General features: G+C 39.9%; 2 protein-coding genes across 4 annotated transcripts in view; one reads left to right on the plus strand and one right to left on the minus strand.

Annotated features, from left to right (window-relative positions):
• On the plus strand, positions 1–4,858 carry LOC130410260 (uncharacterized). Its single transcript, XM_056734845.1, has 3 exons — positions 1–139; positions 1,519–1,676; positions 1,771–4,858. The coding sequence occupies exons 2-3, from the start codon at positions 1,526–1,528 to the stop codon at positions 2,826–2,828; spliced, it is 1,209 nt and encodes a 402-aa protein (XP_056590823.1). The 5' UTR covers positions 1–139; positions 1,519–1,525; the 3' UTR covers positions 2,829–4,858.
• Positions 4,857–27,989, minus strand: part of trim62.1 (tripartite motif containing 62, tandem duplicate 1) — a 25,247-nt gene continuing 2,114 nt past the window's right edge. For 2 of the 3 annotated variants that reach the window (XM_056734841.1, XM_056734843.1), the window contains exons 3-7: positions 13,482–13,577; positions 10,550–10,806; positions 10,381–10,425; positions 9,738–9,853; positions 4,857–7,099 (exon numbers count right to left, since the gene is read on the minus strand). In XM_056734841.1, the coding sequence (XP_056590819.1) occupies positions 6,549–7,099; positions 9,738–9,853; positions 10,381–10,425; positions 10,550–10,806; positions 13,482–13,577 (1,065 nt within the window). In that variant the 3' untranslated portion in view covers positions 4,857–6,548. The remainder of the gene's footprint in view (positions 7,100–9,737; positions 9,854–10,380; positions 10,426–10,549; positions 10,807–13,481; positions 13,578–27,989) is intronic. The other variant, XM_056734844.1, reaches the window with a different exon arrangement.

Raw genomic sequence — 27,989 nt, forward strand, 5'->3', positions numbered from 1 at the left:
TGCCTTTATAGAGTCCAGGTAGAGCACAAATGTTTAGACACGTCTCGCTGCGGGAGGGAGAAGAGAAAAGCACACATTCTTTGACAATAACAACAACTGTCAAGTCACTCTGACCTACAAACTGCAGTGGTGTGAGAAGGTAAGGAACCGGATCATCTCTGCCAGCGCCTCAGCTGGACAACCTGTAGCTTTCTGCTTTCCATCATTTAGGCAACTTGTGGAGGCATTTGCAGTTTCTTTCTTTTTAAGTAACTTGTAAAGGCATTTGCATCTTTGTATTCTGTATCGGTCCCTGTTATAAAAAGCTTTGCTCTGATAGTAACCAAATGCTGTTCTGCTTTTCATATGTCGGTGTGGATGTTGTGTTTAAAGTGTCTGAGCTGACAGTTGAAGCTAAAATTACATCATATTGAACTACAGAGAAATGCAAATGTTTCAGTGCAATGCCAGGGCGAGAGTCACTCAGTCCATAACCAATATGGAGAACTTGATTGACAACAATGGTGTGGAGCACCAGGAGTGCTGATGGACTAGTATTGGTTCAGTATGTCAGATTGCGATATCTTACAGGAACAATTTGACCAAAGCTATTTGCATATATTTATTCATTTTCAGAATGTATACAGTTGTGGCCAAAACTGACATCTTGGCTTTTTCTTCAAATATACATAATCTGATTGGAATTCAATGCCCGAGATAATATTTACAAAATATGACAACAAGAGAGGATGAACAAAGTGTCAATAATTAATAAAATTGTATTTAATATACTTTATTTCCTGAAAGCTTTTTGTTTCCCTGTGCAGTTTTGTATTAAAATAAACCCATATTCCCTAATTCCCTAATTTCTAAGCCAATCATTTAGATCAAATAAAAACCTTTGAGGGGAGTGTTTTGTTTATTTTGTACCATACACGTCACAATGGTTTAACCTGAGGGAAAATTAAAAAGCAAATAGTGTACAACTATCCTCTCCGCACATCAGTAGCGGGCACAACTGTACACGTGTCCAAATATGCTTTGTTTACTGCCCATTGGATACACAAATAAAGCCAGATCTGAAATCAATGGAATTTAAATGTAGTGCGAATCACAAGTAAGAGAGCCGGACAAAACAAAGCTATTTCATAGGAAGGTGTTATTGTACCTTGATGAAAGCAGACAAAGTTGTTTGTCTTTTTCCTTTTTGTGCGCTGATGAATTGCGTACACCCTCATGTCATGACACAGGAAATATTTTGAGGAATATCTCAGTGGTTTTGTGTTCATACAATGGAAGTGAATGAAGGTCAGTGTTGTTGGTTACCACAAGAAAGTCATTAAGATTTGAAATGACAGGAGAGTCAAAACATTTTTTTATTTTTAGATAAACTATCACATTTGTGTTTGGAACTTGCTACTTGTTGCAAATTTTAAGTTCATTTCTTTTTTCTGTCAGTTGCATTTAAACGTCCATTTAGAGAGTGTGCGTTAACTCAAGATATACATTAACATGCACTGTGTTTGTTCCTCTTTGAAGTGTGAAGATGGAGGGTGTTCTGGAGGCTGCACTCTTTCTGTGTGGGTTTAAAGTGTTGTGTAGCTCTCTTGTGTTCCTGCCTGCCCTCATACGCTCCGTCTCCGCCGTCAGTCTCTGCTGCATGTGCCTGCTGTTATTCACCGACCTCGCTGTCACCCGTAAGCTGAGCTAATATCTCTGAGACTCTAATCATACTTCTGTCCTCATTAACGGCACCCTTATTCATCCATTAAAAACGTTCTGTCCCTTCAGTGTTCCTGTTGTTCGTCTGGATCACCGAGTCCTGGTTAATCCTTTTCCAAGTGTCCTCGGACGTGATCGCACTTCGATTCCTCCTCTTTCTGTCTCAGGTCTATGGCGTGGTGCTGTTGTTGACCCCACCTCTGATCGCTGTTGAACTGATGGTTCATCTGCTGCGCTCTCAGGAGAACACGGAGGACACAGAGCTCGATAAGAAGGATGAAAATACACTCTCAAGAACGATGGGCTTCCTCGGTTGTCTTCTTGTGTGGATCGTGAGCGGGATTTATAGCAGTTACAATTGGAAGTTGGGACAGATTTCGACAGAAACCTGTCTGGATAGAGGCTCCTGCCTTGTAAACTGTCTTCCAGGCTTTTTCATGACCCCCACTCCCGGTATGGAGGAACTTAGCTGGATTCTTCCCGGTTCGGTGGTTCTGTTGAGTCTGACCGGAGGACTGGGTCTCCTCAAGACAAAATCAGCTCGTAGATTCACTCATTCACCTGAAAACACACAGACACAGAGGAGCGGGAGAAAGAACCCGGTTGGCCTCAAACTCATGCCAATACGGTGGCCCGTGCATGACAAAACTGCCAATCTGTATGTGTTAGCAGGTTGTGGAACACAGTCAAAAAAAACACCCGACAGCATTGCAGTTTACAGGGCTGGGTTTGTTTACAATGAGGAACGATGCTTCTGTCTGGGGAATGTCGCCCTGTGTTCTTACCAAACAGGTTTGGCGGACAGTTTTGTGTGGCAACAAGAGTTCTCAACCAGCCGTGCACCCCTTTTGCCGTCCAAAACTAAACCTTTAGTGGAGATTACATCACCAGAGGACTGTGAAATGGAGCATTGTGATAGAAAAATGACAGAACCGGTTGTGAACGAAACACTGGAGTGTCAAAGAAAACAGTCGGAGAGGGAAAATCCTTGCCTGGGGGAAGAAATGTTCAGAGGACTTGTGTGTGCCGTTCTGGTTTGTGCATTTCCCACAATTTTAAGTGGTAACGTTCTCCTTATTTTAAATTTGGAGACCCTGGTGGTGCACACTATGAAACTGTTATCTTAGTAAACCCATGGAGTCCCCGTTCTTTAAGCGAAACGCCAAAATGTGATGTAAATGTATGAATTGGTGCTCGTACAAACACAGAATTTTACAAGCTGACTAGTCCAGAAATTACAGGGTAAAAGAAAAAAAAAAATGGCATGCAAATACTAAAACCGCATTACCTACAAACTAGTTTGTGTCTATCACTAGTTTAAGCTCTTGTGCTTGTGCTAAAAGGTGTAAGGAGGTCAATTGAAAACTACGAAAAAGTAAACGGTCGATCCATCAATGTACCTGTAATATAATACAAACACATTCGAGGCACTGCAGGAGGGACACGAGGAAAATCTGATATATTAAGAAGAGATGTTAAAAATTCATAAGGTGCGTTTAGTCTTGGTTTCAACAAGGAAACAAAAAACTGTCCGTTTTGAGAGTGCCAGCTGGTTTCATGTCAGATTGTTATTTTTAAACCCAAAATCGGTTTAAGGCTTGGGGCACCGAAACAACAGTGACACACAAGAAGTGGCACTGAAAAACAATAATATGCAAAAAAAAAAAATCGCCTGCAGAGAAGCTTCAAGGCAATGGAGCTTCATCAACCATCTTCTCCGACCTGTCATGGAGTTGGAATCAGTACAATGGAATGCACAGGATTTGTAAGGAGATGCGTTCATGACCAAACAAGCTGAAATGAGATCGATCACGATGATGGCTGATCTCAGTGTAAGGGAATGTAACCGGTCGGGTGAGGTTTCGACTTTTGAAAGTATAGCCTTTCGACACCAGAGGTCTCCCTGCGCTGTGTCTTGAGGTGATCTGAAACAGGATCTTTATTTCAGTCGTTTCGTTTCAGCTCTTCTGAAGAAGCAGTTCAGGTCTTTCAAAGAATACCAGAGGGCAAATGCTGAATTGACAGCATCAACTTCGAAAGAATTATGACTTGCATGGGCAAGTCACACAATTTCCTATCTATGATTTGTACAACAAATAACAAAGGAGAGGGGAAAACACTTACATAGTTTGATCGTTACACAAACCTTCCCGAAGATTAAACTATATATAGTGCCATGAATCAGAAACATTTTTCAGCATCACCTGGTGCTTTTTCAAATTAAAACCAAAAATGCTGTCAAGCTACAGTAGATCATATGAAAGTGTGTGACAGTGATGAACATATAACAACAACGTCTCCAAGACAGTGAAACAGCATTCTTTCAATCTTTTGTCTCCTTTACAAAAACTATTCTCTGAGCTGAAACTCCACACCAGCTCGGTCAGGGAGGGGGACACGACAGCATCGCTTTTCCACAGATATCAAGGTACAAAATGTATAGGGCACTACAGGTCTACATTACATGATAAAGTGCTTTAAGGAAGAATATGAGATCTTTAATGACAGAATCCAAAGATGTTGGCAGCATTACAGTGTCATTGATAAACAAAATTACTCTATACAAAAGTATAAATGTACAGCTCCCTGGTGGTTCATTGAGCTATGTTCAACACAGGTTGATGCAATGATTTCATTAAAAATGCAAGAAAAATCAATTCTTCCCCTGGCAAGCAAGTCATTTTTCTGCAGTCTGGAGGACCGGGTGCCAATGACAAATTGCAACACATTGTTTTCAGACAGAGAGAACGATTTGTCACCAACTGTGTCTCCTGACGCGTCATCTTTAGAAGCCGTTTCAAAAGGAGAAAACTGAGCTAAAGATTGCAAAGAGAAAAACATCTGAAATCCAAGCATATACGTAATAGCCATCATGTAATTTAATTGACAAACTGTTCATATTGAACAAGAATAACTTGCGAATGGACAAAATGTACACTTACTGTTGTTTAATGGCAGGGATGTGCCTTCAGAGTTCTGGAAGAAAACAACTTGGGCTTCTTGTTAAATCATTGAATGTACAATTTCTACAAAGCAGGTATAACTTGCTGAAATGCTTCCTTAAGGAGCTCTTTGATTTGTTTTTTTAAGCTTTATGAAAACAAAAATGTGTTGATTTTGGACACTGTATTAAATAAAATAAAGACTCGGAAATGTTTTCGGTTGAACAATTTTTTAATTGAACATTTAAACATTTTGTCCATGAAGCTCTAGTGGCAAGAGCTTACCAGAGCGCATTTACACAACGATGAGACAAAGCAGCTTTCATCCAAACACACAAATCATCATTTTCACCATGAACAACATCAACAATCTTCAGTTATGTGTAACTATATACCTTAAAGAACCCACCACCTCACAATAATATTAATAATAAATGTCCCAACCAAAAAATCTGCCTTTACCCTTTAACACCACGAACGACAAGTGCATCATAACCCAACAGAAGTGGAAAAGTTCATGTACAGACTAAAATATGGATGGATTTAAAGCCTATTTCAAAAGGTTTTTCCCATCAGGATGTATTGCTCAGTCAGAAACCGGGAACAAAGTGATAAAGTAAAAGCGTGTATTTAGTAAAAGCGTGTTGGGTGTTACCACAGTTGGGCCAGGATATACAACCAACCCAAAGTTCATAGTGTCGCCATCCCTGCAATTGAGAACCAATTGCATTCTGAGACATTAATAAAGCATCTCCATTTAAAACTATATATATGTGCACTGTAAAAATGTAATATATCATTTATTTTTTTAAATTCTTCCTGATATTTACTGCGCTCATTATTTACAAGGGATATTTAATTGATTGCCAAAGAAAAATGCGGTCTCTTCCGAAGGAAATGTCGCCATCTAACACAATTATCACCAGATGTGTTAAAGTTGATGGATGGGCTATCACCTCAACCCAGATTCGAGACGTCCCAGTAGTGGCAGAAGACCCTGAATACTGGAATGTTCTAGAAAGTAAGATCAGATTGAATAAATAAAAGAAATATCATGCTTGAGAAAAACGGAGAGGATGCACTTATTACCAATATAGTGCCATATGTACAAATGCGCAAAGTCATGACCCTTTATCATAGCAGCGGATACATTAGTGGCATACGAGGCCCTTTAGCACAGCTCTGAATCAAGGAGGGAAACAAATAAAACCACAGTGTCATCAATGTCGACAAACCTAACAGCACACAAGCACACAAAAACACGCAACTCACTCTTAACATACTGCAGGACATCTGCAAAGTCAAACACATCACGCTGTGGATAAACGTGACATGAGGAACAAAATATCCCCATTACCGTTCATGCAGCTAACAGGAATCGTAAGTGATCGTACTGTACCACCTCGCTGGTTTAAGGAGTTAACCTGTGTCAGTACAACGCTGGACACGATCCACAAAAACGGCAAAGCCATTTGAGCAAAGTGAAAGGGGTGACACATTTTATATTTCTGTCTGCACAACAGATAAGCTCTTTCCCAGACCAGAGCAATGAAAATAGGAGCGTTTGAACCCGGCAGGAGCTCGGGGGGGATATAAGCCGGGGTATTGTGTGCAAGCAGCTGGGAAATCTTGGTCAAGCAAGAAGGCTATGGCAAGATTACAAATGACCGGCAACACTAAAATGTACAAAACACCCATAGGCAGCTCTCTCAGAAAAGTGCAAGGCCCTCGATTTTATTTACTCTTCAAGTTCCCACTCCAGGCATTCACAGAGCCTCACGGCACATCCATCAGCCTGATAACTTCCCACGTTCTCGCAAATGCCTTTAAGTAAGCTGGGAGAATAAAGTTTATTACAGTTTTTCCATTTTATTTTCCCCCACAAAACTTGTGCTGACTCGGTTCCTATAAACGAACGGTGTTGATTCGCAAGGGCTGCACATTCTTTCCATTGGCGTGACTTTGACCGGGGCTGAAGTATGGAAAAAGTTTCGCTTGAAACTTCTCGCGGTACGTGTAGAGCCAGGACATGTCGTCAGCGTTGTAGAAAACCAGCAAACCTTTAGGGTAGTCCAAGTAGACCCCCACTTTCTCCAGCTTGCTCTTTACATTGAGGCGTGTCCAGGGCTCGGTGCAAGCGCTGTACTGATTACCGTCGTGCATTACAATGCAGTAGAAGCCTCGGCTGGGTTGGATCTGAATGCTTCCCTTGCGATTTACAGTCTCGTTGGCCACGCCGATCATCCACTGGGTTTTCTCAGACACCATGACTTCCCAATAGTGGACGCCTCCGGAGAAGCCCTCAGCCCCCAGGACGGACACCTCAACATCGAAACGACGCGGCGAATCCTGTAGCGGCTGTGGATGCAGGTTTCCGTACGCAACTATGGTGCAGTCATCTGATAGTATGAGCCTTTGATGAGCTGTGATGGGGTCCATGGTTAATGCAGCAGGCACTGGAAACATAACAGCAGATGAATTACAATTATTATTGAATTGGTTAATATTCTATACTGCAGGTGAATGTTTACATCCGGTTACATTTCAAATTAACTTCAAAGGGAGACAAAGCAAATTTCTAATTAACTTCAAAGAGACACAATGCACACAAACTAAAGCAAGAGAGAGACAATGGTCATGGAAATTAAATAAAAATTACAAATAAATAATAATATAGACCACTTCGGATGGCGTGATCAATGCTGTTTTAAAAGCAGGTCCAGAAGAATGACCTGTTTCACTACACAGACATTTGATCAAAATATAACGTGAGTGTACAGGTTGGATTTTACAAGAATTTATCATTTGACGTCCTTTAACTTGTTTGACAAAATTTGACAATTTGGTTTTTCATAGAGACACAAGTTATAAGCCAATTTGGCGAGCCACTTCTTTTCATTCTAAACTTTGTGAAGGTTTTTTTACATCATGACCACATTCCTTCCTCAACCATGTCAAAAGGAGACCCTTAAATCCATCATGTGTCATTTGTTCCTCTTCTCCATTATTTCCTATTCTTTTTCTACAATCTCCACCAATAAGAAAATTGTCAGAAAGAGTGAACACACGAGCAGCAGAAGGGCGGGTAAGGTGACGTCAATCGCAGGTGCTGACACAGTTTCTACCAGACCTGCTGCTTTAACACTCCTCTGTAGCATATAATTTAGTGCTGCAGCTTTATGGCAACTCATCCTACATGAACAAACATACTCCCTTCATCATGCAGTGACATACTGTGTGTGAGATGATTTGTGCAGACAAAAGAGGTATTGTGCTACTTTGCTTTAATTGTTTGTGCCAACAGATACAAAACACGACTCATTAGAACAAAGTTGCATAGACTACTTTTATACCTCCATTTGTCCTGCTTACTTTCACTCTATGCAAATAGCTTCAACACTGTTCTTAAGCTCTCCTATTCTGTTTCAATATGGGTGTGGACCGTCACACAGTAAGTGTGAATTTCATTTTTGAGTACATTGGCCCTTTAAGAGAATCTAAGAACAAGACTAAGCCTATCAGGCAAACAGTTGGAATGATCTGATGTCTGTGGAGTCCTGATCATTGTGTTTTAGTGCTGCAGACCAGTATTGAGCACTTAGCCAAAAAAGGATAAATAAAACAACATCCATCAACCGCTGCCTGGCCGGCAATGCCTACAGCACAATCCGCAGTGCCCATTATGGTGCCAGCATGCTGTGGGTTCAGCGGTGTGCAACCATGCCAATGGAACGGACCCAGAGCAGAGGCAAACCCTGGACAGAGGACAATTTTTCCGTAAAACCTGTGTTTTATACAGCGCAAAGACACAGATTACATATAGGAAGAACAGCACAACACATAATATACCATTAAAAACTTTTTGTTTGTCTAAAGAAGTTTGTCTATAATGGACTGCACTCAATTTGCAGGGTGTCTTATGAAATCAGAGTCTCTATGTGTCTATTTTCCTCCCTGTTCGGAGTTTTGATGGAACATTAAGAGTGAAACAATGCTGGCTTGTCTTCCCGTGCTCCATATGCTTGTCAGGGGACCGGGCAGGTGAAATTGGCGAAATATTTTCATCTTTTCTATTTAAAACCTCTGCCACGAATGGCAGAGTAAGAAGCCGGCAGGATAGGATGTCGACATTTCCACTCTTTGCTTCAGGTAACCTATAAATAATTTAACCTCAGTCGCCTTTATTTCGATCCGTCTCTTGCTCTCTATTTTGCACAGAATCACACAAAAACAAGCATCAATAATACATTCTGGATATAAAAGATGCGAAATATTCGAAAAATTACGGCTTTCGAAAATAATTCAAATCTCAGTGTCATAATAAAAGCGAGCGTGGAGTCAGGGCGGAATATTGTTGTTTCATTTGACACTCAGTCAGGGAGAGAGAGACTCCTCTTGCTTATTTCTGTCTGTGTACAGGACGCTGGTAAATTGGAGAGTTGACTGAAAGAGCGTGATATTCCCTGCTGCCTTAGTTTAAATAATGCTCTGCCTCAGGTGGTTACGGGGGGGGAATACAGATGGAGACCGCCGTCGCTGTCCCTCGCTGCTGCGCTGACATTAATATGGGCACCTTGTGCGCGACTCAATCAAACGCGTATTATCTCATTCACAGGACTGCAAACATGCAGGGTGTGTTTATGTTGATTGGATCCTTTTTAGATGGATTCAATAGTAGATGCAAACCGATTAGCACTGGATCTTTGAAAACCGATAATTACTTCAGATCAATGAGAACCACTTTTTGCACCGCCTTCAAACAATGCGGGTAGTGCCTGTGCAAGACATGCCACTAGTCGGCTAAGGACAATGCACCCGTGGGCTTATCTTATAGATGTCTATACATAGATGCTATATGAGATATACTTTAGGAGTCCGCCACATTGGAACAGTCAAAGCTGTATCTATGTGTGGCATCTATGTATACATATCTATGTCAATAACAGCACACTGTGTTTTGCTGAACAGAGCTAAATGTAACACACTGGATTCAGAAACTGCAGAAAAATCTGGTTGAAAAAAGGGTTATTTTTATTTTGTTGTATTGTTTTCTTAGAAATGTCATGCGGTGTGGTTCATCTTCTACAGCATTACCTGGTGAGATATCCTGAAAAAGAGATTTCCAAATAGTGTACTGCAGCGGCCCCATATATTTGGATGTGGGAAAGTCTTCATACGTCAGATTCGTTTCATGGATTTTCCCTTTGATCCTGCAGAGACACAAGACAAGCACAGCATTATTTCAATTCAACATGCCACCAAACCCCAGCTATCCTTGTCTTCCCCACAGAGCAGATTCCTCTTTAGATCCTACTGTTTTTATACAGAAAGCGTTTGCCCCTGCAAAGTCAAAGAGCTCAAATTTGCGAGGTCAATCTGGGCACCACCGTGGATCACTTTCATTGGTTCAGTACTGACATTAATCACTCCGTTCACATCCCATATGGTCTTTGTACGACGCTAACTCATTCCTCTCTCATCTCTCCGAAATTCCCAAATGAAAAAGGGCAAAGGGGTTAGCAAATGCTATTTCATTGCTTCACATCTATTGCGTTCAGATCTCGTGTTTCTCAGACTGATGGCTTAAGCCAAACGTCAAATATTTACACAGATTTATCCCTGTTAATCTTTCTAGCCTCTGACTAACCTACGTCTACGGTCTGCGAAACATCACATCATGACCGAGCGCACGTCACATACTGACACAATGCTTTGTAAGTCAAGTGACCTGACTTGCCTTGTTAGCTTCCACCAGCAATACCCTCCACGAATGACTTGCTCCCTGACCAGCATTTACAGAAGAAAAGACAAAACGGTTTAGACCACAGAATCTCAATCTGCCATTAAAAATCACCCTAATCATACGCTCATCCATCCCCCTAAAGACCACACGCCCTCCTTAGTACCTGTCAGAGGTGAGAGCGATTCCTTCCAGGAACTCATGGCGGCTGGTCTCGCTCAGTCGCTCCTGGAGGATCTGTATTCCTTCCTTGACGTCATGGAGCTGCTGGCTGTACCGTTGGATCTTGTGCTCGATGTCGGAAAGCGTGCGAGCCGTGTCTGCCTCCAGTTCTTCCAGCATGCTCTTCTGTCGCTCCCGCAGGAAGCGATGCAGCCGCTCGAAGGCGTCACTGATTGTGGCGCGGAGGCTCTTTGCTGATGACTATAAATGAGAAAAGTAGAAACTTTATTTATGAAGGGAAACTTGGCTAAAACAGATGTTTGCTAGAGTAGACATTAAAATCTAAAAAGCTTTTTCTTTATAACTATTGAAATATGTCCAATAAAAAACAATCATCATTACGGTTAATTTTACACTAAAACTATATTTGGCTGTATTTTTATATCCATATTTATGTCTGTTTATTGCAACATCATTTTAAAAGACAAATTGGTGTTAAAGCATTTGTGACAAACTAATTTCCAGTTGAAACAAACTGAAAATAACACATCATTAGAGAGGCAGCGCTGTGGACACGAACGCTGTGTAAGAGTCATCAGTAAGGCATTAGGTCGCCCCTCCCACACATTTTGGAGTGAGTGTAGGACAGCCTTCATAAGGACATGATAGAACATTCAGACCGGGAGATGAGCACAAAGATAAAAGCTAGATTCTTAGTTTTTTAATGTTTCTTAATGTTTTGCGTTTCCTATCAAAAAAAACTGAAATGACCAGAAAAGAGAATTCAAAGAGATGAAAGTAGATGTTGTATAAGGAGCCGATCGTCTACATATAAAGTGTATAGTAGACACATCAAAGATGTGAAACATCAAGGTCAAACTGACAGAGAAGGGAAGTTGCTTCTCCGATGGCCATCCATACAAACAATGAATTCAGAGCAGAAATTCAAAACCCGGTAGAACAATCGGTGTAAGAGTGATCTTATTAACAAATCAAATAAGATCTTGTTCTACTTCTGTCGTTCCTAAGGGAAATGTGATTTTCTTGCCACTGGGAGAATAAAATCGTATTAAGATCATGTCTTTGCAGTAGGACGACTGGCATCATTTACATAGGCTGAGTCAGCCCACCTGGTGGCGACTGATGGATTTTCACGACTTAGTGACGCTGAAATTATGTTGGTCTCTTGAAAGTGCTCTCCCCGTTGGCTGTGCCATCTAGGATGGGTCTATTTTAAGTCTGTAAACACATCCCATGAGGCTTGCATCCCAGCAGCAGCCTGCTCACTACAACATCTGATAATCATACACATCTCTCCTAAGGGTCTCCCACTTCGTATGAGAGGGTCTGTCAACAGGCCCACCACTCAGGTAAATCTAGAGCATTTTAACAGGAAGGATGCAACAAATGTAATCAAACATGATAGACAAACTATGCTCCCCCCGGTCAAAAGTCTTTCAAGCAAATCACAGGCCACGTAAAAATGAAATCAGATCACTTGACAAACAAGACGGCACAACACTCATGAGCAATATTTAATCTTAATAACGACGGGAATAATGATTCTATGATAAAACTACTTTAAAATTGAAACGCAGAAGTTAAAACAAGTTCACTTATTGTCGTTGCAGAGTTAAAGGTGAATCGGCTGTATTCAGTTTACTCCTTAAATCCGCCTCACGAAAGGTCGGGCTGTGACAGCTCTCTTGAGACAGCGAAACTAAAATAACTGTCAGTCCCCTTATCTCTGCTGGAGGCTCTGGGCTGTAGAAGGCATTTCGCATCGATGGTTCTGAATGTCAATGTCAAGCGTCTGCCTCTCGGTAAGCATCTAGCAGCACTGCATCAATAACGTCAGACAGGATACGATTGCCTGGTCAAAGTTTTTGCTTTTTTAAATTCGTTTCATACTAATTTATACAAAAAAAATCCACCTTGTACAATACTGACGTATGAGTGACGTCCTGTGAGATCAGACTGGCCTGAAAAATTCAAGTCAATTTACTTTTTATATTTGACAATGATGATGCATTCATTTATTTTCAAGTTAAATTGAGACCCTGAATGTATACACATTAAATTAGTACCGCTAGCAAATAACAAATGAGATGAGCAGCAATAGCTCAGAGCATCTGAAAAAGCTTCCACCACAGAAGTCCAAGGTTGGAATTTTGTGGGGTGTTGGGAGATAAAGTTGTGGCGTTGACTGTGGCGTCCCGCTCCCATGACTAAAACAAGGTGTCAAGATTAAAGAGCTGCTCAATAAACCAATTTGCTTGTTGGAAATTCAATGTCATCTGAAAAGAGAGTGCACGAGAGATATAGAGTGAGAAAATAAGCTGGGGACAGAGCGAGAAAGGTGCCATGAATCTCTAATGGCCCCATTGGGCAGTTTGAGCCGTTTGTCAGCTGCATTTCAATATCCACAAGGCCTGATTCCAGGTCTGCTTTAATAGAGTCCCATCAGAGGTGAAGCGTGCATGCGGTTTCAATATTAAGTTGCAGTGATTCAGATCAGTCCGCAAACTGTTTAGATGTCTGCTTAATAAATCACTGCTGGCCAATCAATCTAGAATTGATCCTCTGCTCCCAATAAAACGAAAACCCCACTAAACGCTGCTATAACTAATAGCGTGAAGCTGATTACAAGGGAGCGAGACATTATTTAAAGACCAATTTCTTTCATACGTCCAATTGCTTGGAAAAGAAACAGCTCAGCTATCCATAACAAGCCACAAGATTTGTGGTAGAATTCACACATGTACCAAGAATGAAAACAAGTTGAAATTTCCCCATTCATGCGGCCCTGGTGACATCATTACAAAACCACACTCATTTAAGAGACAAAGAATGACCAAAAAGGAATAAAAAAAAAAAATCACGTCTGCTGCGTGGCCAATGATATAAGGGGTAAATGTTGTAGGTTTTAACATCACCTTGGTTTCTGTGAGCTGTCTCTGCAGTAGCTGAAGAGCTTCCGTGTGACCCTTCTCGCTGTCCTGAAGCGTTGCCAGCTGCTCCTTCATCTCTCTCTGTAAGAAAACCACAGCACAACACAAAACGTCATTCATTAGCCATTCATCTGGCAACCTCTGAACTCAATGTAATTGGTCTGCAAGTTTGCCAAGCCATTCAGCAATCTCTCTTCTTACAGACGCACCAAAACTGTGAAGCAATAATCCTTTTGTGCAATACAACAACAACACAATAGAAAACATTGTCTGATTGCCTAAAACAGGATTGTTATCTTCTGTGTTTACGACATAAATGATTTCAGAAATAGTTCCCTAATAATGCAAGAGTTTTAAGAACCATTGCAATCATTTCCATTTCATTTCTTCTGAAGTTTGATTCAATGTCACAGAGCAACTGTTTTTACCTTCCCCAGATGATAATAATATCCCAAGAGATCCCTTTTAGGATTGGAACAGGCTGTATGATAATTCAATTCCATTATGTATGGCTTTAATCCAGACCGAAAGAGAAAACGTTGCAAGGTAGTTTTGTACTTTTGCAAGCAAAAAGGCAGAAATGAAAAAAATAACGCAGGTCTCAAGAGAGGTTGGTGTTGGTAAAGTGGGTCTCTGCAGCAGTGGACGTGGCAGAATCAGGACGACAGGACCATGTTTCCATGCCCAGAGGCAGAATAAGAACTGGCAAACAGTACTGGTCACTTTAGCACATACTAGAGCTAAGGTTGGGAAAATCAAATCAATTTGGAATTGGAATCGGAAACAAAGGAATAGGAATCAGATACTTGAGATTAAAATTTTAATTCCTCTTATCAATTCCTGTGTGCATATTTTCAGAAAACTACAGCGTTGCGTGATCTGCTGATATCTCAATAAAAGCCCTTATGAAAATGAACTATATTTTTACTATAGTACGCATCGTTTAACTATAGTATTTGCATTAAAAAACACAGGAACCACAAATTGACCATAGTTTTATTTTACTTACTGCAGTTAAACCAGTTGAGCTATGGTAATACAAATTGTAAGAAATCTGAAAATTCACGGTTGTATATATACACAAAACGGTGCTCATACATATATATATATATTGTTTGCAACAAGTCCAGAAGCAGGTTAAATGACCATCCAGGTTGATATCTAAATGATTTACTTCAACTGTGGAATCGATAAGAATCTAAATCAATTCGCAGAATCGGAATCGGTTCCCAACCCAAGCCTAAGCCTATTTGTATAATTTACATGCAAACATTAATCTTTATACTGAACATGAACACATGTTAGCATTACAATGACAAGTTTATTAATAATAACTAGATTTCTCTTTATGTTATATTTTTTATCTGGTGCCTGCCCTTGCTAAACAACTAGTCCCACTTGTTGTGGGTGGTTGCTTAAGTATTTTGGGTGATTACTAAGGCATTGCTAGCTGGTTGCTATGGGGTTCTATGGTGACTTCTAAATAGTCCAACTCAAAAAGGCCCAATGTGCCACTTTAAGTACATTTCAGATACATTTTTTGTAAATGCATTTCCTAGATATCAAACCTAAGACCATGGCACTGCTAGCACCTTAACCTAGCATCATGCCCTACACACAAAACAAAAGTAATGATGACGTCTGCCTTATTGCTCCAGATAGAGTGAAACTCCAAGGAAGCCAGTGACATATTTTATAAACAAGATGTGCCTGTATAACAAATCCATTCAACATTCCAGCATCAAGAGGCATCTAGAGATTCATAGAAAATGAATGAGGCAATAAAATACCTGCGGGGTTCTGCCCATTTCTCAGGAAGAGAGCGCTGTACTTATACCCGTCCGTTCATAAACACTTAAAATTACGAAGCACAATAGTCATTATCTGACCCACAGAACTGTTAGCACTCTAATGCAAGACTATCATTCAAATTAGCGGTGCACTGATTGACCAGCCAGAGACCGGAATGGGCAGGTTTTTGCATGATCGGCCATGACCGGTGGCCAGTCAGTCTCACGTCTTGCCGATTCCAAGCCGATCTTATGTTTCCCGCGATTAAGTTTCATGTTTAGTTATATTTTATTATTTATGCTTACTTTCAGTCACAGATTTCTTCAATTTAAGAGTTGTTTGGACAAGAGAAGATTCTGTAATTTAATCGGCAGGTTTCACTTATGATAAAATCAGAAATTGGAATCAGCAAACAAATCTGTAATCGGTGCATCTCTAATTCAAATTGTATCTCTCTCAAGGATGAGAACCAGAGAAAACAATTACTTTCATAAATGTGTTTCTTTGTCGCTTTAAACATACCTAAATAACCATTCACTGCATCAAAACCTCCTGGTTTCTGTGTGTATACCTGACAGATGAGAACTTTTCTTAAATGCATCACGAGCAAAAAAGCAATAGAACCAGCCAGTGCACTTCACTGTGAACACAAACAGTTATTAGATTACTATACCGCATAACCGCATACATTTTTAATGTGCCATTTACACAGAAGCTGTCCCTCAACCGTTCAAAGTGTATCCAGAGAACTCACATTTTCCTAAACCTATAATTTATGTGCGATTTATTTTACAGCACACCTTTGTGAAATGAATCATTCCTACAGTTATTCACATTTCAAAATGCTCAAAATGTCCGAACAAAGGACAGAGTGTGTGCTGGATTTAGATGCATGGAGAGCACTGGAGGTCAGAAAGAGCCAACGTTTCTATCATTATGAACAATCTAGGGGAAGTCTTACGTGACTATTTCGACGGGATCTCACAGGGCAGGGGAAGAGGGTCATTGAAGGCCAATCGTAAGACTAAAAGTTCTTTCTTCGTTGTATTCATTGCTTTACTTAACTTGGCTTTGAGAAAGAACGCTGAGTTTTCCAAAAAAATCTTTCTATATTGTCAAACTGAGCTGGGTTTCTAAAGCATTTTTACGATTTATTTTCTACCCAAGCACTTCAAAAAGCTCTTCTTAAGCCTTGAACCAAACCAACAGCTCTAAAACTAATCATTTGAACATTTTATAAAAAATACTCATCACATCAAAGATTCTGCATGTTCTAAATTAATCGATCTGATTTTCCCTTTTTAAGGCACAACTTCTGTCTTTTTTACGCTCTGATGCAATACATCCCATAATAACCAGCCACATAATAGATTGTTCGGCAAACTTTATCCGTCTAGCTAGCAAAAACTCCCCACAAACATGCGTGCAAACCTGTTTCCTAGAATCTTCTATGATTGGTGGATTTGGATTCAGGATTATGTGCATTGATTCACTGAGAATTTGGCACTTAAAAATATAATGTTTATAAATGAAGTAGTTGAAATCACTTTTACACAATCTTTTACGGGAGGATATACCATCACATAACAACCCTGAGGCTCTAGGGAGGTCTGTCTTGAAAGGTTTATACAGAGATGCTAAAATTCAATTTCACAATGGAGAGTTTAAATAGCCTTTTAACTTCAAGAACCCTACTGCTGAACTCCGCTACTTTCCATAAACCTTCTGAAAGGTTCATTAAACAAGCACTTGCCTGGGAGCTAAAGATGCGTTCCAACTGCTGGAGATGATGAGAGTGAAGGAGATAATCAAGGGTGCATAAATAATGAAAAGCACCAGGCACGCTCAAAGATCTGTGCACGCTACTTCAACCCCAGAGATCAAGTACACTGCGTGGAGAGTTGTGTTCTGTCATTATTGATGAATCTGGAGTGTGAATTACAGATCGTCCATAAAACCATCAGATGTTGCTCGCTGTGATGATGAACATCATTTTGCTCAATTCTATTCCTGAAAAACACTTTCTAGACAACGTCAAATACAGAACGCTTACTTGCAAACTATTGTCTAACAGTTTGTTGTTGCCATAACGAAAATCTTTTTTTTTTAAAGTCATCCAACATGATTCTCATCAGCGCAAAGCCTGAAGGGAGGACGATCAAGGACATTTTGGCATAACCTTGTGCGCGTCCATGTCATAATTCTGCAAGGCAGCAAGATTCAAAGCAATAAACAGCCTGGGTACGCAAGGCCGGTTCAGCTGTACCCCTTTATGACTAGCATGTAATTCACATCTGAAGCAGACAGCAAATGTGTCATCTGCGCTCCTTCCAGAATACGGCCCAATCAAACCAACTCAAGCACATAGAACAAACGTGAATCATAAGGGCAGTAGCCACGTGTGAATCATTTAGGCATCGCCGTGAATGACTTGACAAGACACAGCATGTCTTTTGGCTAGACATCCCTTAAAGCTATTTCTGAAAATATCTTAATATCTTATCATAAACAACTCTAGACTTGGAAATCCCTTACAAGACAAAGATTCCTGAATACTTTAATAAAACACATTTTAGATTTATACTGTATTTCTATCAAATCTGAGATTTGTCCTTGTATACAACACATGCCAAACTATATCAAATTGTGCACTGATAATCACTAACCATCTAAAACATCGTAACTTGAGAACATTGAGATCTTTTCAACACAATCCCAAGGGAATTGGTAACTATTTTACAAAGTAGCTTATTCGTATGATTTTCTAAGTACGTTTTTGGAAAATTTAGTGCCAGTGACAGTAAGGATTAGGGGAAGGTATTCAGTATTGCGTTTTCCTAATATTCTAATAAATACGTTTTTGCACGATTTACATCATACAAATTCTTACGAATTAACAACCTCGTAAAATAGTTACAAATTCCCATGATCAACAAGGTAGGCTATCTCAATAAATTAACTAAGTTAAACGGTTGTTGTTAACTCTGACTAACTTTTTAAAAATAACAATAAACAAATCATTTATTTGAATATGAAATCATTAAAAACGTTTTGTTGGCTGCTAATGTGCGCGTCGCATTTTTGACACCTCCTGCACCCTGCTTTTTGGCGGAGCGCTCTGACAATAATATCAACTTTAAAAAAGAATCAATCAACAGAGAAGCGCAGCGTGCCTTCAACATGAAAAGCGTGTCTTTGTGATCGTCCCCTTAGGCTGCCAAACTATCATTCTATAAACAATGCAAATTGGCTGCTTTGAATATAAATAAAACGTTTAATTTCAATTCAATAGTCAACACTTTACACATGGACAATCAGATAAACTTTTGTCTTCATCCGCTTGGCAGTTAACAAACGTGTTGTACCTCACTGTATAACAAACTTAAAATGAGTTGGATGATTCTGCTGTATCTGCAATCTACACAGTCCATTAGTGTGCTAACTGTGAGATGTCAGCAAAGGACGCCCTGCTGTGTTCACCTGGAGATGCACAAGGGAAAAAAATCTTCTGACTCCTATAATGAGCAGCACCCTTCTTTATTATTTATTAAACACAACCCGAATAAAAAATGAGGACGAGGAAATGCGAGACAAAAACCACAACAGCCAAGTCTGGCTAGAAACCTCACAGCTCCAGTCTCCTTTTCCACATATGAAAATGTGCTCAAGCAGCACCACAAAAGCTTATGGCTGCTTTTCTCATGCCTAATGCTATCAGCAGAGCCTGCAGCGTGTTGGTAGAGAGAGAGAGAGAGAGAGAGAGAGAGAGAGAGAGAGCTGCTTCCTGCAGTCCATGCACGTCATCATTTCAGAACAAACTGACACGGCATACAGTTGCGACACAATCTAAAGCCTGTACTTCGTAGATTTCATACACCAAACACTGATTGGATTGCCCGGACACCGTTGAATGTGTCTCCGTGATTTGCATGCAGTCAACTGCCATATCAAAACAGAGTTCAATGCACCATTGGCAAGTGTGTGCTGTTTGGTCGCAGATGGGGCTGCCATGAAAGGATTCATCTCAATTGCGTTCACGTTACCGCTCTGGCATGCACAAAAGTCTGAGGGGGAAAAATAAAATAACTGCCAGAACTATAAATATGAAGTGACCTTGTTTGGAGACAAGCGGCAGTTCTACAAACCCAGACTTACAGATGATGTCAATCACTGTCGTGTCTGACAGCCTGAAAGTCCAGGCTGAATGTTACATGCCAATGATAAATAAACCTTCAGCTCGCAAACGGACAAATCCGGCCTTTATTGTTTCTGTTCTAGCCCTTCCTCTCACAGAGGAAGATGGATGCCTGCAGGTTTCTAACTGACAGAGAACTGTGATTGGACGCATCAAAGAAGTGACCACCGGGAAAGGTTGTGGTACAGATGATCGTTCCTGTAACAAGATTTAAACAAGGTAATGGAGTGAAAATGGCTTCCGCACTCTAATATGGATCAGAAATGCCATTACATTATACACACTATAATAAGGGTTGAATTTCAAAACAAATTGAAGATTTCATGAAATATAATCATAAGGGATGTCAGAGAAAGCTGTCATTCTTGTCTCACCCTATTCTGCCATTTCATATCTACCTCATTTCCCTTGTGGTTAAGAGTGACTCGTCTCTTGACAGAAATTACACGTTATTCCCCATTTTCTTGTCACTATAGCTGACAGTGGATGACGCTGTGGAAGCCATTACTGAAATATATGATGCAAGGTAAATTCGAAAGAGAAAAGTGTTTCCTCTAGAGGTTATAATGTATGCAGTTCAGGACAAAGAATCTTCCTGCAAACAGTCTCCAGCAAACTCATGACTTCTACTAATATGACTAAGTAAATACATAACAGCAACCTAATAATGGGAGCTTTTCAGAAATTTGTGGTTGGAAAGGCTCCCAGAATATAGACCATAGACACAGATTTGTCGATTAACAAAAAGGTACTAAACATGGAGGGTATGAGGGGTGTTTTGTTGATTTGTCACATTAGAGAACCCACGGTTTTGGCAGGCAGCGCATGTGTCGCCTGCTGCTTCTGCTGAAAGCTGCCAAGAGGACTTGTTGGAGTCGCGAATGGCTCTTTATGAACCAGAAAATAACAAAGAGCTGCAAACAGCTTAAACTTGCTACACAAGGAATAAAACAGAAAATTAAGCAGAACTGACATATCAGTTGACCATTTTAAACCTGTATGAATTATTTGTTATTGTTTCTAAGGAACAAAGCAGCAAGCCAATTTCTAAAGAAATGCAGATTGTCTGCACAATGACGTTTTTTATATGGGGTTGTAAGAAGAGCTATGAAACAAAGCAAAACTAAATTGAAAATAAGGATGATTAACTATAGGATGCAACTTTCCTTTTATGACAAACTATTAAACTCGTAATACAAGTGAAGTTTACTAGTCTTGGATGAGAGATCATTTTTGAACAAACAGAGAAAGACCCTGATACAGTAGCTATCAAGCGTTACTGAAACTCAGGAAAATATAAACAAACAGGATCCTAAGGGTCCAGGCTGCTCAAACGCTTCAGCGCACATCATCAACGCTTGACATGCTGTCAAATTCAACTTAACATTCCAAGCCGAATATAATCTTTATTGGATCATCCAGCGTAATTAGCTTTTACTGTAACACGTATATCCTGACACTCATTGTGATCGGGAAGAGATATCCACGCCATCCTACAGACCGGAGATGGCGTGAAAATCATTTACAGTGGCAATGAGAAGATTCAGATTGAGAAACAGACATCGCGGAGGAGGTAAATTATGGAATCTCAAAACCATTTCATGACTAACTGAGATTGAAGAGAGCTCCGTTACCTCCATTCATTGGGACTCTGTACCACAATACAAGCTTATTTTTCACCCCAGTTAAATTAAACTTTTATGAAACAGTTAAGCTTCAATTTGATTTCGACGGAAGAAATAAACCCACGAAAGGCTTGTATGACATGTGGGTGAATTATCAAGAAAATTTTATTTTTATAGTGAACTAATCGCATGATAATGTTATAACGTATATTTTCCATTATTATCAATTATCATCTGGTATCCGTTCTTTTCCCGAGGCTTAGGGGCGACGCTCTACGTTTTTTCACACTCAGCGTGTTCTAGTGACCAACATCTTTTTTTTTAAGCAACCTCTGTTACAAAGTACTCTTTTTCCTGCCCTGCAGGGGATAAAGTGCTGGTTTCAACAGCTGTTTCACAATATATGGTGTTAGTCATTGGACAACAAAGATGTTTGAACAGAACCAAACAGCAGCTGAAATGGAGACATCAAACCAGACAGGCAGCCTCCATTTCCCGACTCGCTGAAGAGTGTAATCTGTCCAGTGACCCTTGCAGTGGTCACTAACAGCTCCATCTGAGAGACTGGATACACATTCAAGCTGAATCTTCCAACAATGCCTTAAATCCATTCTTGGCGAAAAACACGCAAGGGTGTTTGTAGATACAAATAGCTCATTCTAAGGTCATAAAACATAACGTTCCATTGTGTAAGCTCTTTATATACCTCTTAAGATATAGTTATGTATAGTATATTTCATTTCTGTCAATAGATCCTCCAAAAAATTACATATTGGACCTTTAAGCAGCGACAAAGAAAATTGCAAAAACATTTCCAAGAATTGGTTTTCCTAAAAAAACAAACTGTTAGCCAGGAATTATAAGGTCACGAAATGCATGTTACAAGAGTTGGTGACCTAGTTTTAAATGCCCTTACTCCGATTGTGTGTTCACAGTAACCAGGGATATGAGAAAACACTTTAGAATATAAAGAAAAATACAAGCTGGATGGTAATGTAAGAATCATGTAGTGTTGAAATCCAAAACATTGCTTTTGGAAAGGTAAATCTGGAACTGAATTTAAGAGCTAAACCACAAAAACAAACCTCTAAACAAATCTTGTGTCCAGCAGACGGAGAGTGCTGCAGATTTAATCTGCTCCACATCAAGTGTTATGTAGAGAACGTGCTAAAAAGAGTGTCCTTGTATCAGCATGCCATGAAGGACAGAGGTCAATAAACCACATTCAACACTCGAGTGCCGGGCAAGAGGGGAATAAAGAAGTAATGAAGCGGAAATGACAGTGAGCTCATTCTAATATCTGAACTAAAAGACAATACATCCTTACTTCATCAAACCAATTTTTATACATTTATCGCAAGTATAAATATGCAAATCATTTAACATTTGGATCTGAAGTTAAGGATGAAGACTTTTGGTGATTTCAGATTTAATACACATCTTTTTTTGACAATATTGCCACCATTCTCCACAATATTTTTAGGTAAAGTTCTCTTCAGAGCAAGATTGTGAAAAGTTGAAAATACTATAATGTTGAAAAGTTGAAAATACTATAATGTTAGGTAAACAAACACTAATGCTATACTTTGAATACTAAACAAATAATCACAATATTGTGCATCATATCACCAAATCCCTGCTGGTTCCCGCCTCTTAAAACATTCCTAAAAAGCAAATGGTGTGATATCAGATAGGACATTTCCAAAGAACAATATCGGGTTTGTTTACCAGGTGGGACATTTATATTGAACAAACTGCACTGATCTAGGGTAAAACATTTGCTTTGGGCGCCAGACGGATTGCCGGCAAAGTACAGTGTGGAACGGTAAAGGGGCAGCTGGGGCACAGATAAAACACAGAGATGCATCCAGACCCTGTAGCTTGCCGCAGGCGGTCTGGCTAGTTTAAGCGTGATTTCCCTACGGCCCGGAACACATCAACACAACAAAACGGCAGAGTAAAGGTACGGTACTGAGGGCAAAAGATGTCACTTTATTCTGCCACCCATCTGCTTGACAAAATCTCGGTAAGGGATGATTAGCAAACGTACAAAATGGTTTAATGTGAGGCACTATCCTACCCATCAAACACTGTCTAATTGAGTCATCTGGAGCTAATCACAGAAAGGAATTAGAGGAGATTACATCCTAGTCCAGTGCTGGCCACAGAACAATGGTCAAGTAATCTGTGCTAATTCCCAAACCTAATGGGGCTGTTACGAAGAAGAGATCTACGCCTGCTGTCATCAACGAGAGCCTGAAAGCATGATGCGATGCCTAGTTTGAACAAAAACACAGCTCAATGAAAAATCTTGTATATGAAAAAGACTTACATCTTGTATAGACCAAGACTGGGCTTTCATATCAATACTCACTCCATTTATTAAGAAAACTACATTTTTGCACGAGGATCAACTGTATTCTAGCTAAATGGTATTTTATGTTATTCACAACTGCAGCTTTTCACAATATTGATCAAGGGTAAACTTCTGAACCTACTGTTATTAGAGCATGTGCCTTAAATCCTCATTTTATAAAGAGATAAAATCTGATAAATCAGAAAAAAATGTCAAATGTATGACAATGTATAAGCCTTATCTGCTCTGAACTCTAGACTGTCCAACTACCCTCACAATCTCATTTAAAGATCAGTACAAGGCAGCTTTTCAAGACTTCGGTTTAGCGGACCACTTTCACACTCACTTCCCCGAGATGACATGAAAATCCGTTTTTCCCAAATGCAGTCTTGTGGAGGAACTGACCTGACAATCCAATGCCGCTGTAAACAAAGAAATGTTCTCAGCCGCTAAACCCTTAGACACTTCCAATGAACTACAAACTCAAAAACATGCATCCGAGTGAAAACATAAACATGTGAATCGCTTAAGGCGATGAAATGATTAAATGTTTAATGCAACAGCCATATTGGGAATTCTTTAAAAAATAAAATGGGCAAGTATGCTATCTTAATTATGTATTTGTGTAAGAAAATATATGGGAAATGTTGTTCATAAAGTATAAACTATACAGTCAACTAGGATTAGACTGTATCATGTCGTTAAACATTGAATGAACGTTAAAAAAGCACAATAATAATGTCAGCCCATTTAGGGTAAACTATCCCCAAGCACATCTTCAGTTTATACAGCATACAGAACAAATTATGAAAAAATTATGTTTTTTTTGACAAATCTTACTATTTCCACATCTATAAGAAGGAATTCAGTCATCTGTGTTACCCCTATAAAGGAATCAAAACAACCCCCAGCTCATTCAAGGCTGCACAGGTTCCACTCCGTCGGAGTAAAAAGCATCCTGCAACAGAAAATGTTAGCTGCATGCTTTGTCATTCCGCCAAGCATGTACAGGCTGTAATCCGTCTAATGCAACATGACCGTTCTGCCTTTCCCCGCGGCTATGATTCTGCATGAACGTGACAACTTGCCGGACCACCCGCTAATTTTTCTTTTGTTAGCCTACCTGAGGGAAATCACATCCCTTAGTAACAATCTCTCGGAGTCCTAAAAACTCTAAGTGACTTGAAGAGATGAGGTTCCTTTAAAGCAAGTTGTCTGGGAAAGAAAAAAAGATAAAACAGGTAGGGTAAAAGGGAAGTAGAGGTGTAGAATTGGTCATAAGGGATCTTAAATCTGGCAGCTCTTCAGTACCACACTTCAGGACCAAGGATATAGACAGAAGTAAAAAGACGCTCACAGACAAAGCATAAACTACAGAAGAAAATTCTTAGTTTTGAAATCTGAAGACACGGCAAACACCACCAGTCAAGACAGTTAATGTCTCTTATCTTAAATTCCTGAATTTAGTGTCTGCTGAAAGCAAAGATTTCTGATCATGAAGCAACTGCTCAGTTAGTTGAGACATGGACATGATTTCCATAAGATGACTCACAAAATCTTCTTTTAGAATCAGTCCTCCTCCAACACCACAAACACACACTGTATGAAGCAGAATGGGCCTTTGGGTTAAAAGCAGAACTATCTGCCAGCAGTACCACAGCTAAACCCACCGCAAAAAGACTCTCTGGGGTACACTTGAGGCCTCCACCAAAACCATTAAGCTCCCTCGGATCAAACATTTTCATGCCACACATATTCACAGCTTAGATTTTGTTTCGCCAATGTCCCTCAGCTAACAACCTAACAGCTGAGAATGCAGCATGGCAAACATTATAAAAATATTACTAACTACACATCATTTTTATTGAAGTACAACAAACAATACATTAACAAGAACACAAGCTTCATATGTTTTTAGATCCTCCTTTTAGACCCCATTTATTATAAACTGTTTGCAATGTAAAACAGGACTAAAACATCATCATCGCGCAGACAAGTATGCTAGTGCTGACATTTGTTGAGGGCTTTCACCAAGGACCAAAGGCCCTGCCTGCAATGTAAACCAGGACTAAAACAGACTTTATCATAGCGCACACAAGTAGGTAAGTGCTGGCATTTGTCGAGGGCTTGTACCAAGGACCAAAAGCCCTGCCTGCCACGTAAAACAGGACTAAAACAGACTTCATCATAGCGCACACAAGCATGTAAGTGCTGGCATTTGTCGAAGGCTTGCACCAAGGACCAAAAGCCCTGCCCCCTTAGGACTAAAAGTCCATTAGTTTGAAGTCAAAACCCACTCTCCCCTGAAGCAAACATCATAGCACCATACAAATCCATTCCTATCCTCTTTAGCATCTACATTAAACACACTGAGAGCACCGTTACATGCTATCGGGATGGATAATGTTCAGATGCATTAGAAACGTAACATAAGCACCTGGGAAAGAGAACCAGACAGAAAGCAAATATGAGCAAATGCCGGTCAGCAGATGCTGTTGCCGCATCCCGCAAGTCTGATAGGTCATAGGGGTGAGACATGCCATGTAAAGGAGCTTACGCAAAGAGCCAACTGCGAGCGTATACAGCAACAGGCGGAATCCAAATCTCACAGCGTTGTGGGACATGGCAAACAGAGACAACATATGTTTATCGCTCAACAAGAGCAAGCTGGGCAGCTAGAACACAACTCTGCTGTGATCTGCCTGCATCAGAATTCCAGCATGCATACATTGTACAAACCTCAGTGGAACGTAAATATCACGTACAAAACAAACGTATAAGCCCACTGAGACCACACTGCACAGACTACAAATGAGAGAACCCATGAGATGCGAATCAAAATGATTTATATGATGCCTTACTGAATTCACTAAAGATTCTTTTAGTACTTGAGCTAATTGGTCTTAACTAACTAACACATGTTTCAATAACAGCAACATTTCAGTCCCTCTGGCTTTATAAAACAAAACACTTCTTTTTAAAAGTGCCATAAGAAGCAGACCTGCGTCACATGAAATGAGAACCAGTCAAGTGCCGCTGTCATTCCTACTAAATCAAGGCTCCCTGCTTCTGTGGAGGTGATGGAACACCCGCACAGAATTTTTATTTTCCCTCCCAGCAGCACGATCCTCTCAGTCTCTACTCAATCTCCGCTGAAACAAAGGTGTCTGGCCTCTATAGGTGTCATTACAACTAGAGTGATGGGAATAAATGAGAAGAGAAATAAGAAAAAGAGAGGGAGAGCAATAGACGGAGGAGCTCAGATGAAATTGAAGAATCAAGTGAGTAAAATAAATTATAACACAACATGGTTGTGAGAGCTAAAGAGAACAAACAAGGAGGAAGAGTTAAAAACATTACTATAATGTATTGATTTACAACTAACCTTTAAATTATAAAATAAATAAAAAGCATTAATGTACATAAAAATGTACAGTTGGATTAGAAAAGAGGTTTAATAACTAACAACTTTCAAAGTTAAAAAGAAACCAAAGCAAGGTTCTCTCCTGCTTATTGAATAAACCTTATGGAGTGCTTCATCAATTCCCATGCTATTCCAAATCTTATAAAACCACATCAACGCTCAGATCCAGACTCAAACACATTACCTCATTTAGCCAAAAGGGCTTTGTCGAGGATAAACAGTTTCATTAGCACCCAAGAGCTGCTAAGGAACTCCCTTGCAATTTGCTCTTTGTTGTGTGAAACCAAATTGCGACAAAGTGTGTTTATCAAGTACACACTTGGCATAAGAGACCACAGTTTCTCATGGGGAGCATTTGCTCTTGATAGAGGCTTTCAGTGTGCTGTGCACCTTTAAAACTTTGGAAGTATTGTGGAGGATACACGTCCCCCGTTCCGTGTGTCTCTAAAGACATGGAAAGGAATTAAGAGCTCTATAAATCTGTCACTGGAGAGCGTCTCTGAATACGGCTGCTAATTGTCCGACAACCGCAGCAACTTGCTCCAGTTAATTCGCCAACAGTATTACACACATTTAGCAGAGTTTCTGTAATTTAAAAAAGCTAAAGAAAGTGGTGCTGTTATAATTACAAGCCAAGTAAATGATCATAAAACACATATATAACACATTGCATCACTGTGTCTGTGTTTCAAGGTCAAACTCGTCGACCTAAATTAAACATCTTTTAATTCAAACATTCCCCTGCATTTGCTTGTCTTAATAGCATCCTATCACCACTGTTTTCTATCTGCCTCAAGTACCTTCTCACTTTCCATCAACAGGAGTTGTACAGATAAGGCTATGATATTGCACTAGACACAAGCATCCTCGTTAAGCGCCTCTGATGCGTGTTATCAAGACTTCGATGAAGGTGCTGAATGACCAATATGTCAAACTTTAGTATCTGTTAAGATAAAGAGCAGGTCTACTACTACACCGATTCATAAATAGAAACATGAAAATATTTTATTTGGAAGACTGGTTGCATAGCTTTTTTAGAAGCTGACTATAATCTTGAGGTCAGTAATAAAACCCGGATGGGCAATTTTGAGTGCATACTAAA

Source organism: Triplophysa dalaica, chromosome 21 (assembly GCF_015846415.1).
Source record: "Triplophysa dalaica isolate WHDGS20190420 chromosome 21, ASM1584641v1, whole genome shotgun sequence".
NCBI classification, from domain to species: Eukaryota; Metazoa; Chordata; class Actinopteri; order Cypriniformes; family Nemacheilidae; genus Triplophysa; species Triplophysa dalaica.